At 46.7% G+C, this 12,755-nt stretch overlaps 1 protein-coding gene across 13 annotated transcripts in view; it reads right to left on the reverse strand.

Moving 5' to 3' along the window:
- Positions 1 to 12,755, reverse strand: part of CELF6 (CUGBP Elav-like family member 6) — a 232,502-nt gene that overhangs the window by 34,286 nt on the left and 185,461 nt on the right. For 8 of the 13 annotated variants that reach the window (XM_060260029.1, XM_060260028.1, XM_060260026.1 and 5 more), the window contains one exon: positions 1,629 to 1,757. In XM_060260029.1, coding sequence (XP_060116012.1) covers positions 1,629 to 1,757 — 129 coding nt within the window. The remainder of the gene's footprint in view (positions 1 to 1,628; positions 1,758 to 12,755) is intronic. The other 5 variants (XM_060260025.1, XM_060260027.1, XM_060260021.1 and 2 more) reach the window with 1 other exon arrangement.

A 12,755-nucleotide genomic window follows, 5' to 3' on the forward strand; every position in this document is an offset into this window, starting at 1 on the left:
GAGAGCTCTTACAGCTGCTGCCCTTTCAAGGACAACCTCTGTGAGAGCTATGGCTGACCCAAGGCCATTCCAGCAGCTGCAAGTGGAGGAGTGGGGAATCAAACCCGGTTCTCCCAGACAGGAGTCCGCGCACTTAACCACTACACCAAACTGGCTCTCTCAAAGAGGTGATTAAAGCAGAGACTGTTATTATACTGGGAGACTTCAACTTCCCTCATATTGACTGGGTAAACGTGTGTTCAAGTTAGGCCATAGAAATGAGATTCCTAGACATCATAATGGCTGTGCACTGGAACAGTTGGTCACAGAGCTGACCAGAGGGGTACCGGTCTTGATTTTGGTTCTGAGTGGGTCTCAAGACTTGGTGAGAGATGTAGAAGTTGTTATGCCAATTGAGAATAGTGACGGCAAAGCTATTATGCTTTAGCAAGAACCGCAATTTAAAAAGTCCCCCCACCAAAAACAAGTTTTCCGCCAGTGCCTTATGATCAAGAAATGTGGAGTCAGTGGTGGGATTTGAACTTCCATCTCCAAAGAGATCCTGTTACTGTTTTCAGTCTTTTAAAAAATGTAGTATGATGCATAATGACTCCTAGACAGAGATCTCAGAAGGAAAAGAAACTGGAAAAAAAGTTTAGAGAAATATCAGGAAAGTATTCTTTCACTTTAGTGGACTGAGGGGTGACTTTGTAACCGCAGAACCAGAGCATAAAATAAAAGCCCACCCCACCCCCAATCCCCAATCCAATGTCCACTGGTGCTATGTTAAGGAAATGTGGAGTTGTACTCTGACCTAGACATGGTTACTGTTTTCAGGGTTTAAAAAGACAAAAAAGATGTATCATGAATACTAGCTCAAAGACTCCATTCTCAGAGAGGGAAGCAATTGAGAAAGTGACCAGAAGGTTTAGATAAGAACATAAGAGAAGCCATGTTGGATCAGGCCAATGGCCCATCCAGTCCAACACTCTGTGTCACACAGTGGCCAAAAAAACCAGGTGCCATCAAGAAGTCCATCAGTGGGGCCAGGACACTAGAAACCCTCCCACTGTTGCCCCCCCCCAAAGCACCAATAATACAGAGCATCACTGCCCCAGACAGTGGCTAATAGACACTGTGGCTAATAGACACTGATGGACCTCTGCTCCACGTTTATCCAGTCCTTCCCTGGAGTTTGCTTGGAACAGAAAATCCTTTCTCCAGCTGAGGTTTATTCCCTCTCCAAACACTACCTCTCTCAAAGAGGTGATTAAAGCGGAGACTGTTATTATACTGGGAGACTTCAACTACCCTCACATTGACTGAGTAAACGTGTGCTGAAGTTATGCCATAGAAATGAGATTCCTAGACATCATAATGGCTGTGCACTGGAACAGTTAGTCACAGAGCCAACCAGAGGGGTACCGGTCTTGGTCTTGGTTCTGAGTGGGTCTCAAGACTTGGTGAGAGATGTAGAAGTTGTTACGCCAACTGGGGATAGTGACGGCAAAGCTATTATGCTTTAGCTAGAACCTCAATTTAAAAAGTCCCCCCACCAAAAACAAGTTGTCCGCTAGTTGACCTCCAAAAATTTTCTAACCTGGAGTTGGCAACCCTCCCACCTCCTCTCCCACCCCCTTGCCTCTCACCTTTACTGGCCCCATCGGGGCCTCGGAGGATGGTGCATTCCTCGATCTGGCCAAAGGGCTCGAAGAGTCTCCGGACGTCGTCCTCGCTCTGCTGCTTCCCCAGCATACCCACAAAGAGCTTCCTGTCTTCTAAAAACAAACCACAGCTTGTTAGCAAGAGGAAGACGCGGACCGAGGGGAGGGGCCGTGGCTCAGTGGGAGAGCATCTGCTTGGCGTGCAGAAGGTCCCTGGTTCAATCCCAGGTGTCTCCAGGTAAAAGACGAGGGTCACAGGTGATGTGAAAGAACTTCAGCCTGAGGCCTCGGAGAGGCGCTGCCAGTCTGAGTAGACAATTCGATGGACCAATTCAGGTGGGCAGCTGTGCTGGTCTGAAGTAGCAGAACAACGTTTTGGTCTAGTGGCTCCTTTAAGACAAGGCATAAGCTTTCGTGTGCATTGTTGTCACTTCTTCAGATACAGTGAAACAAGATGTCCTCATAGAGAAAGGGGGGGGGGTTAGGTTTAGTTGCCAGGAAGTGCTGATTAGTGCCAAGACAGATACAGAAACAATTAATTACTCTCAGCATCCTACAATTAAGGATATATCAATCTCCAATTTTAATATATTTATTTCCTGTTATTGCCCCAGAACTGAACCCAAACAAATGGTTAGCATATAAATAAAGCTTATTATTCTTATCAAAGATTTCAGGTTTTCACGGCTGGCATCATCATTAGGGTTTGTAGAATCTTTCGGGCTCAAGTGCCGTGTTCTACTGGAGAAAGTTTTTCTTCCAGACGTTTCGTTCTCAGCTGCGGAGAACATCCTCAGTGGCGTTGCAGCCGGAGCAGGCGTTCTGACACAGCAGCCAAGAAGGTCAGAACGCCTGCTCCGGCTGCAACGCCACTGAGGATGTTCTCCGCAGCTGAGAACGAAACGTCTGGAAGAAAAACTTTCTCCAGTAGAACATGGCACTTGAGCCCGAAAGATTCTACAAACCCTTATTATTCTTGTTTGATTCCCAAATCTGTTAAACGTCTTTATTATGCTGTATGATAATTTACTGCTCACCCTCTCCCTATATGTATGGAATGGTAATTTCCAATTCTGTTTCTGTCTCAACTCTATTCGCTCCTTCCTGCCGACTAAACCCTGCCCCCCCATCCTGTCTCTTTCTCTGGAGCCAGTTTGGTGTAGTGGTTAAGTGCACAGACTCTTATCTGGGAGAACTGGGTTTGATTCCCCACTCCTCCACATGCATCTGCTGGAGTGACCTCTCATAGCTCTAGCAGAGTCTGTCCTTGAAAGGACAGATTCTGTGAGAGCTCTCTCAGCCCCGCATACCTCACAGGGTAAAACAAAATGGGTCTGTCATAGCTCTAGCAGAGCTGTCCTTGAAAGGGCAGATTCTGTGAGAGCTCTCTCAGCCCCGCATACCTCACAGGGTAAAACAAAATGTTTTAAATTGTATTTTATTGATTTTAATTTGTATTATAAATGTCTGAACTGACTGTTAGCTGCCCTGTCCAATTGCGGAGAGGGCAGGATATAAATGTATTTCTTTTATGATTTCTATCCCGCCCTTCCCAACAAGTGGCTCAGGGCGGCTCACAACATAAGAATTTGACATAAACAGAATTTAAGCATAAAAACAGTTAAAATAATTAATACATTTAAAATTTTAAGACATTTAAACCATTTAAAACATTAGGGACAGCAGACGTCTAGTGTAACTACACTCGGTTTCTTGTACTAGCTAGTCATAGGCCAGCCGGAAGAGGGTTGTCTTACAGGCCCTGCGGAACTGGGCGAGTAAAGTAATAAATAATAATAGGGTATCTGTTGTGGGAGAGGAAGGTGTAAAGGAGATCATAAGCCACTCTGAGACTATAGGGAAGATGAGGAAAGGAATCCAGGCACATAGAATGCCTATGTACGCATAAATCATTTTTTGAGGTGGGGAATAACAGAGAAATCCAGTGTTGTATGCAGAGTATGGCTGCTATATTGGGGCATGGTTGCCAGGTCTGGGTTGGAAAACACCAGGAGACTTTGGGGGTGGATCCGGAAGAGGGTCGGGTTTGGGGAGGGGCCTCAGCATGGGACAGTGCCACACACTTCAAAGCAGCCATTTTCTCCAGGGGAGGTGATCCCTGCCAGCTGGAGATCAGTTGTAAAAGTGGGAGATCTCCAGGCCCAACCTGGAAGCTGGCAACCCTATCTCAGGGCTGGGAAATTCCTGGAGGGCTGGATCCTGGGAAGGGCAGAATTTGGGGAAGGGATGATGTAAATACAATTGGACCTGCCGTTTGAGGCTGCCATTTTCTTAAGGGGAAGTGATCTCTCTGACCTGCAGATGACTTGGCATTCTGGGAGCTCTCCAGGAATTTCCCAACCTGGAATTGGCAATTTGATTTGATCCTTAGTGGGGTCTTGAACCCAGGTCTCCTCTGCCTTTCTCTGAGGCCTACCTGTAACTGAGTAATCTCTGTGTGCAAACGTAGTCACAGCTGGAGCACAGGGCTCATCCAGATGTGACACAACAACGCATTTACGTTTCCTCTTTGCTTTTCCAAGGAAGCACAACTCAAGAGCCAGCGTGGTGTAGTGGTTAAAGTCTCAGACTGGGATCGGGGAAGCCTGAGTTGGAATCCTCACTCTGTCATGAAAGCTTGCTGGGTGACCTTGGGCCAGTCACATGCTCTCTGCCTGACCTACCTCACAGGGTTGTTGTGAGGGTAAAAGGAAGGAGAAGAGAATAATATGAGCTGCTTTGGGTCCCAACTGGTGACAAAGGCAGTATACACACACACACACACACACACACAGAGGAAGTCTATAGAAAATAGCGGAGAGGAAGTCTATAGAAAATAGCATTTGTATATATACATATAAGAACATATATATGTATTTATGTGTGTATGTATGTATGTATTTAAATTAAAACTCCAGAATTACCAAGGTAGGAAAACCTACCTCAGATTGACTTTTAAAATTCCCCTGAGGCGTGACTTCCAAAATGCTTCAGGGATTTGTGTGACCTTTAAAAAAATGACAGAAAGGTATCTGCTCCCAGAGGATGTAGTTATGGCCACAGGAATAGACAGCTATCAAAGGGGACTACGGGGAAACTCCATGTTCAAAGGCACTAAAGCTCAGAATCCCTGAGCCAGGAGGCAACCTCAGGGGAAGGCCTCAGCCTCTATGCCTTGTTTTTCTCCTCCAGAGGAACTGGCTGGCCACTGTGTGAGACAGGATGCTGGATGAGATGGACCACTGGTCTGATCCAGCAGGGCTCTTCTGATGTGCTTATGAAGGCCTCGGCCTCTATGCCCTGTGGTTGGCCTACCAGAAGAACTGGTTGGCCACAGTGTGAGACAGGATGCTGGTCTAGATGCTCTGCTGGTCTAATCTAGCAGGGCCAGGGGTCATTTTGTAGAAAAAGAGGTGCCGAATCTCATTAGCACAACTCATTTGCATATGCCACACACCCCTGACATCACTGGAAGGTGTACTAAATTATATCACCTCAGCATCTACCTTAAAATGCTTCTTGAATTATAACAGTCACACTAAAACCTTACTCCCATCATACTTTAAAAATTATTTTTTCCTCTGTGGCAACAGTGGCATGAAGAAGATTTCCATCTGTCTGCTTTATATGTTTTGGTTATTTTCCTATATTTTGTGGGGAAAAATTTAGAAACTTTGTCAAATCTTGTTGTTGTTTAGTTGCACAGTCAAGTCCGATTCTTTGCAACCCAAAAGATGTCAAATCTTAGAGCTCATCAAAATTCTCAGGGGGTGTGTGTGTTGAACAATGGAGCCCAGAAGCAAGTATTTGGGGGGGGGGGCGGGTTAGAAAGAAAGAGCATGACAAAAATAAGAGGTTCCAGAGCTATGCTCCTGTGAGTTCCTGCCCAAAATGAGGCCTGATCGGGGCTCTTCTGATGTTCTTATGTCTTAACGTTTGCATTTTTTTAAAAAAACCTTCAACACATTTTGGCTCAGAAATTTTGCACCCCTCCGAGTGAGGAAAACTTCTTAAGGTTTTGCTGCCGCCTTGCCAAAATTCTTCCTGTCACAGATCTCTTAAAGACACAGGCTCCCCTTCCACCGCACTGACAGGACGGGTGTGTGTGTTTGAGCCCTGAGAACGCTGTCCTCTAGTGAGAGGATTTCTCCTCCTCTGAGTCTGGCTGAGGCAAGCTTTCTCGTTCTTTGCCTGTCTATTGATTTTTAATCCCTCACCAATTACATTCTGTAAGTGGGTAATTTATTTCCCCGATCCCTTTGGGACATCCGGAGCTTCCGCTGGCACCAGCTGAGAACCGTGTTTAATAACTACAACTCTCTCTCGCGCTGAATACACTGTTATTTACTCTGCTCGGGGAACAGAACCCGAGGAATAAAACATCACTGGGTTTTTAAAGGGCTGGTCCTCCCAGACCGTCCTGGCTGGAGACAGGTGCCGAAGGGAGCGGAGAGGAAGTCTATAGAAAATAGCAAGCGTTTGGCTCAGAACTGATCCGTTTCTAGCTTTGATGTGGCAGGACCTTAAAGAATGGAAGAAAAGCCCTGCTGGGTCAGACCAGTGGTCCATCTGGTCCAGCATCCTGTCTTGTACACTGGCCTGTTGGTTGCTCTCAATGGTCAATGCCAGGGCATGCAGGCCAAAGCCTTCCCCTGATTTAAAAAACAACCATATGAGCCCTGCTGGATTAGGCTGAGGCCTTCCCCTGATGTGGCCTCCTTGACCTGGGATTCAGAGGTTGACTGCCCCGGATGAGGAGGTCCCCTTTAATCACCAGGACCAGTACCATTGACAGACCTAACCAGGAGTCCTTTTGTAGAAAAACAGATGGCGGAGCTCATTAGCATATGCTCCCCCCCCTCCCAGCCAAAAGCAACCCGATACAAGAAAGGAGAGCCCTTTCTTGGGCTGGCTAGAGATCCAGCCAGCCCAAGTAGGCCTCGCTCTCCTGGGCCGCCCCCCCCCCCCCCCCCAGTCAAAAGGCCAGCAAGCCACCCGCTGCTCAAAATCAGATAAGAAGTGGAGAAAGGGTGGCGTGGGCTTCTCCAGGGGTTAATGAGGGCTGTTCGGGGCATGGCGAGGCCCCTGGTGGCTGGCTGGCTGCCCGCTCTCCTAATCCAGGGGTTGTTATGCAGCTGCACCTACTACTCAATGGACAAGTTAGGTGGGGAGGAAGAAGGGGAACCCTCAGAAAGGTTCAGGAGCTGCGCTCCTTTGAGCTCCTGCTGAATCTGAGGCCTGGACCTAACCTCCATTAACCTGTCTATTCCCTTTTTAAAGCCATATATGTCTGCGGCAATCATTGCATCCTCTGGCAGCAGATTCCACATTTTAATCACTCACTGAAATCAATTCCTTCCCCCCCCCTCCTGAATTTATTGCCCATCAGATGTCCCTGAGTTCTAGTGTTATGGGAGAGGGAGATGATAACTGAGGAGCCATTATTACTAAAGAGAACCTCCATGTTCAGAGGCTCTTAGCCCCAGAATATCAGAGGCAACTTCAGGGGAAGGCCTTAGCCTTGATTGTTGTTGCCCCTCCCCCCCCCCCAGAGGAACTGGCTGGCCATCGTTTGACAGAATGTTGGACCGGATGGACCACTGGCCTGATCAAGCAGAGCAACTTTGGTGTAGTGGTTAAATGTGCGGGCTCTTATCTGGAAGAACTGGGTTTGATTCCCCACTCCTCCACTTGGACCTGCTGGCATGGCCTTGGGTCAGCCATAGCTCTGGCAAAGGTTGTCCTTGAAAGGGCAGCTGCTGTGAGAGCTCTCTCAGCCCCACCCACCTCACAGAGTGTCTGTTGTGGGGGAAGGAGATTGTGAGCTGTTCTGAGTCTGATTCAGAGAGGAGGGCGGGGTATAAATCTGCAATTCTTCTTCTTCTTCTTCTTCTTCTTCTTCTTCTTCTTCTTCTTCTTCTTCTTCTTCTTCTTCTTCTTCTTCTTCTTCTTCTTCTTCTTCTTCTTCTTCTTCTTCTTCTCTTTTTATGTTCTTGAATTCTCTTTAAAGTGTTATTAAGTTTGGCAATGACCAAGGCTGTATACCCTCCAATATTTCACAGAGGAAAAGAGGGATATTCTTGACTATCACACTTAAAAATATTTTCTAGCTCCTTCACGGCTACCCTTCCCAATCTCAATCTCCTTCTGGTTTCTTGGTTGCAGTCTCCCTTTTAGTTGATGATAGAAAAAAAGGTAAAGGTAGTCCCCTGTGGAAGCAGCGAGTCCTTACCAACCCATAGAGTGTTGTCACATCACAACGTTTTCTTGGCAGACTTTTAATGAGGTGGTTTGCCATTGCCTTCCCCAATCATCTATACTTCCACACACCCCCTCCCCCAGCAAGCTGGGTACTCATTTTGCTGGAAGCAAGGTACAATAATTCTAATTTTTTCCACCATCATCCTTAAGGTCATCGGAAGAAGTAAGAAATGACTCATGAAAGCTAACACCCTGCCACAAATTTTGTTAGTCTTTAAAAGGTGCTATTGGACTCTTAAAAGAGCTCTGTAGCGGAGTGGTAAAGCTGCAGTACTGCAGTCCAAACTCTCTCGAGTTCGATCCCGGCAGAAGCTGGATTCAGGTAACCGGCTCAAGGTTGATTCAGCCTTCCATCCTTCCGAGGTTGGTAAAATGAGTACCCAGCTTGCTGGGGGTAAAGTGTAGATGACAGGGAAGGCAATGGCAAACCACCCCATAAAAAGTCTGCTATGATGCTGTGAAAAACGTGATGCTACGTCACCCCAGAGTCGGAAACGACTGGTGCTTACACAGGAGACTACCTTTACCTTTTTTTTTTTTACTGTACTCTTAAAGTCTTGCAATTCCCCTATAGTCATTGCATTTGTATTCTTCGTGTTCAGCAGTAATCCTGCTTTGGCTACTAGCTTAGAAGGCTTTAAAGAAACACTAGACAAATTCATGGAGGATAGCCACAATGGGTCAGTGGACCCTCCATGTTCAGCAATAGTATACCCTTGAGTATCCAGGGGGAGAGGGGTTTGGACCAAGCCAGTGTATCCTTGCAGAGAAAGCACAGCAGTAGAAAGGGTGGGGCAGCTAAAGACAGGGAGTCAATGTTGAGGGGCCTGCAATGGGTCTCAGAAAAAGATCTGCACATGCGGCAGAATGCTGGTGAGTCCTTTTGATTGAAAATTGCATTTGATGCATTTTTTAAAGAAAGAACTTTGCTAGCCTTCTTAAATAATGCGGAAGGAAGTAAGGAAGGAAGGAAGGAAGGAAGGAAGGAAGGAAGGAAGGAAGGAAGGAAGGAAGGAAGGAAGGAAGGAAGGGAGGGAGGGAGGGAGGGAGGGAGGGAGGGTATGCTTTTTAGAGCACTGATAAAGAGAGAACTGCTTTACTGAAATCGTGTTGGTCTGAAGCAATGGAACAAAGTGTGAGTCCAGTGACACCTTTAAGACCAACAAAGTTTATTCTGGGCATGAGCTTTCATGTGAATGCACATTTCTTCAGAAGTGCGCATGCACACAAAAGCTTGTATCCAGAATTAAACTTTGTTGGTCTTTACTGAAATCAGAAAGCTGGGCCAGCTCCCCTAGAGGGCGCTAGTCAGCCACTGGCCCCTGTTCTTGCATCTTTCTAACGGATGGAGAACAGAGAGGGCCCACACAGCCTCAGTGTTACTCTCAAACAAGTCAGAGCCACCTGCGAAAGATTAGCATAACCAATGTTCCCCCTAAGCTGCAGAGGTTTATAAGCAAAAACTCTACTTTGTGAGCTACTGGCATTAAAGTTGTGAGCTACTGCATCAACTGGAGAGCCAGTTTGTTCTAGTGGTTAAGTGTGCGGACTCTTTATCTGGGAGATTCCCCACTCCTCCAATTGCACCTGCTGGCATGTCCTTGGGTCTGCCATAGCTCTGGCAGAGGTTGTCCTTGAAAGGGCAGCTGCTGTGAGAGCTCTCTCCAGCCCCACCCCCCTCACAGGGTGTCTGTTGTGGGGGAGGAGCGTAAAGGAGATTGTGAGCCGCTCTGAGACTCTTCGGAGTGGAGGGCGGGATATAAATCCAATATCTTCTTCTTCTTCTTCTTCTTCAATTAGTGTGTAATCCTTCCTGAGCTAAGACAAAAATGTGTGAGCTGGAGGCTAACAATCTGTGAGCTAGCTCACGCTAACTCAGCTTAGAGGGAACACTGGGGATGACCCAGGGGCTCCAGCAGCTGAAGCCTGTAGAGGCAGCTGAAGATGGTTTCATTTAGGTATTTGACTAATTTGATTAAATTTACTTTTTTAAAAGAAAATTATTGGCAGTCCTTTCTGCTGTTTGGAATGGTTTTTCAAATCCATTTTTCTTTTTTTCTAAAGTGTAAGCTGCCTGGAGATCCATGCAGTAGAAAGGCAGCTAACAAACACACTCCTAGAGATAGTGTCCTTTTTTAAAGAAAGCAGCTAATGTTTTTCTAGAGCAGGGGTGTCGAACTCATTTGTTATGAGGGCCGGATTTGACATAAATGAGACTTTGTTGGGCTGGGCCATGTTGGGTTGGGCCAAGCCATGTTGGGCTGGGTCATGTGTGTATCTATTTCAGATTAGGTAGTGGAGATATAAATTTTATAAAGAACACCGATACATTTTATAAAGAACACAAATATATATATATTTTAAAAACTTAAAACGTTAGCACTCATTGGTCTTAAAGGTGCTTTCTTTGTACTTCTCCCATGGGATCCAGGGAACTGGGCAAAGGAAGCTCTGGCTCTTTCCTTCCCTCCCCAGGTGACTGGGGGGGGGGAGTCTTGGCCAATAGAAGGAAGGGAGGCTTTGCTCAGTATGTGGTATTAGGTCCCTTTAAGGGGACAGACAGGTGTTGGTTGTTTAAGCTTCAAAAACATACCAGCATGGTACTGGAGCTGCTGTTTAGAGCCTTTTTGAGCAATTGCCATCAGTGAAGGTTTTGTGGTTTTGTCACTATTAGTGTTATACAAGAATCTTATATTTGTTATTGTGAGTATTGGGATTTATTTTTTGTATTAATTACTAATCATTTAATATTTATCAGGTAGTACGAGGTCTCTTTTCATGTTTTTTAGAAAATTTGTGGAATGTCTCCTGTTGAAAAAGAATTGGAACCAGGTGGGGCAGAAGTCGACGACCCGTCCGGGGATTTTCAAGCAACGTTTGGAAATTCATATTTCATTGATGGAAATTTCACTGAAGGAATCACTACGTGAAGAAGACGTCCTCATGCTGGACTTTTCCCATATGTATCTACTCCAAGGACTTTATTAGGGACTTCTGTTTCTTTGTGTTTATGGTTAATAATACATTTGTGAGTTAATTGTCACTATAACCTTGCGGTTGTGTTTTTGATTATCTCCACAGTATCTTAGTTCTAGGTGCAATTGAGAGAGCCTGGCAAAGTAAGCTATTCCTTCCCAAGAGAGGAGCCTCAGCCGATGGAGAAAATAGAGATTTTGCTCTGCAGCTCCTGCACAATTGAGCAAGCCTTGCAAAGCGAGCGGAGATACAGAAGGAAGCAAGATACAGGGAGAAGGAAGCAGACGGAAGCCAGTTGCTCGAGGCCTGATAGATGTCCTTCTTCAAACATGCGGTTTGTCCCCCGTATTGCATGTTTGACACCCCCGTTCTAGAGCTTGAATCTATTGGGATCATGAATGTTCTGTTCACTTTTATGAAGGGCTGCCAACTCCGGGTACAGAAGCAGCCGGGTGGAGTCTGGGAGAGCGGCGTTTAGGGAGGGGAGGAACCTCTGCAAGGTTCAATGCCAGGCGGCCCACCTTCCTGAGCCACCCTTCTCTCCGGGAGAAATGGAATAGCCGCTTTAAATGAAGAAGTAATAAATAAATGATTGCTGTAGTCTCGAGATCAGTTATTCTGGGAGATCACCAGCCCCCACCTGGGGGTTGGCAAGTCTGCTTTGATGGCTTATGGGCTCTCAGAGACTTGATGAGTGAGTTGCCTGCCTTCCCCCTCCCTTTTGTATAACTCTCAACAGCCCTCTACATTTTGTCTCCCCACTCCATAAGAAGAAGAAGAATTGCAGATTTATACCCCGCCCTTCTCTCTGAATCAGAGACTCAGAGCGGCTTACAATCTCCTATATCTTCTCCCCCCACAACAGATACCCTGTGAGGTGGGTGGGGCTGAGAGGGCTCTCACAACAGCTGCCCTTTCAAAGACAACTCCTGCGATAGCTATGGCTAATTGAAGGCCATTCCATCAGCAATAAGTGGAGGAAGAAGAAGAAGATATTGGATTTATATCCCACCCTCCACTCAGAGACTCAGAGTGGCTTACAATCTCCTATATCTTCTCCCCCCACAACAGACACCCTGTGAGGTGGGTGGGGCTGGAGAGGGCTCTCACAGCTGCTGCCCTTTCAAGGACAACTCCTGAAATAGCTATGGCTGACCCAAGGCCATTCCTGCAGCTGCAAGTGGAGGAGTGGGGAATCAAACCCAGTTCTCCTAGATAAGAGTCCACACAATTAACCACGACACCAAACTGGCTCTCTTAGGTGAGCCGCTTCTTATTCCCACAATGCAGATGGTTCTCCCTGTTCACTTCTGTCCCAGAAGGGGTGCAAGGAGGGTCCCGGGCAATGTCCCCTTGAAGCTGCAGGGTCTCATGAGCAAAAAATTCTACTTTGGGAGCTGCTGGCATTCAAGTTGGGAGCGAGCCACTGGGCTACTGCATCAATTAGTTTAAGAGCCCCGTGGAGTGGTAAAGCTGCAGTACAGCAGTCCAAGCTCTCTGCTCATGACCTGAGTTTGATCCTGGCGGAAGTTGGGTTCAGGTAGCCAGCTCGAGGTTGACTCAGCCTTCCATCCTTCCGAGGTCAGTCAAATGAGTACCCAGATTGCTGGGGGGAAAGCATAGATGACTGGGGAAGGCAATGGCAAACCACCCCGTAAAAAGTCTGCCGTGAAAATGTTGTGAAATCAACATCACCCCAGAGTTGGAAACGACTGGTGCTTGCAGTACCTTTATAAATTAGCCTTTACCTTTATAAATCAGATTGCTCTGGGGCCATCCTTCCTGAGCTAAGACAATAATGTGTGACCTGGAAGCTAAAAATCTGTGAGCTAGCTCACGCTAACTCAGCTTAGAGGGAACACTGGTCCCAGCACC

The sequence above is a fragment of the Heteronotia binoei genome, chromosome 19, assembly GCF_032191835.1.
Source record: "Heteronotia binoei isolate CCM8104 ecotype False Entrance Well chromosome 19, APGP_CSIRO_Hbin_v1, whole genome shotgun sequence".
Lineage (NCBI taxonomy): Eukaryota > Metazoa > Chordata > Lepidosauria > Squamata > Gekkonidae > Heteronotia > Heteronotia binoei.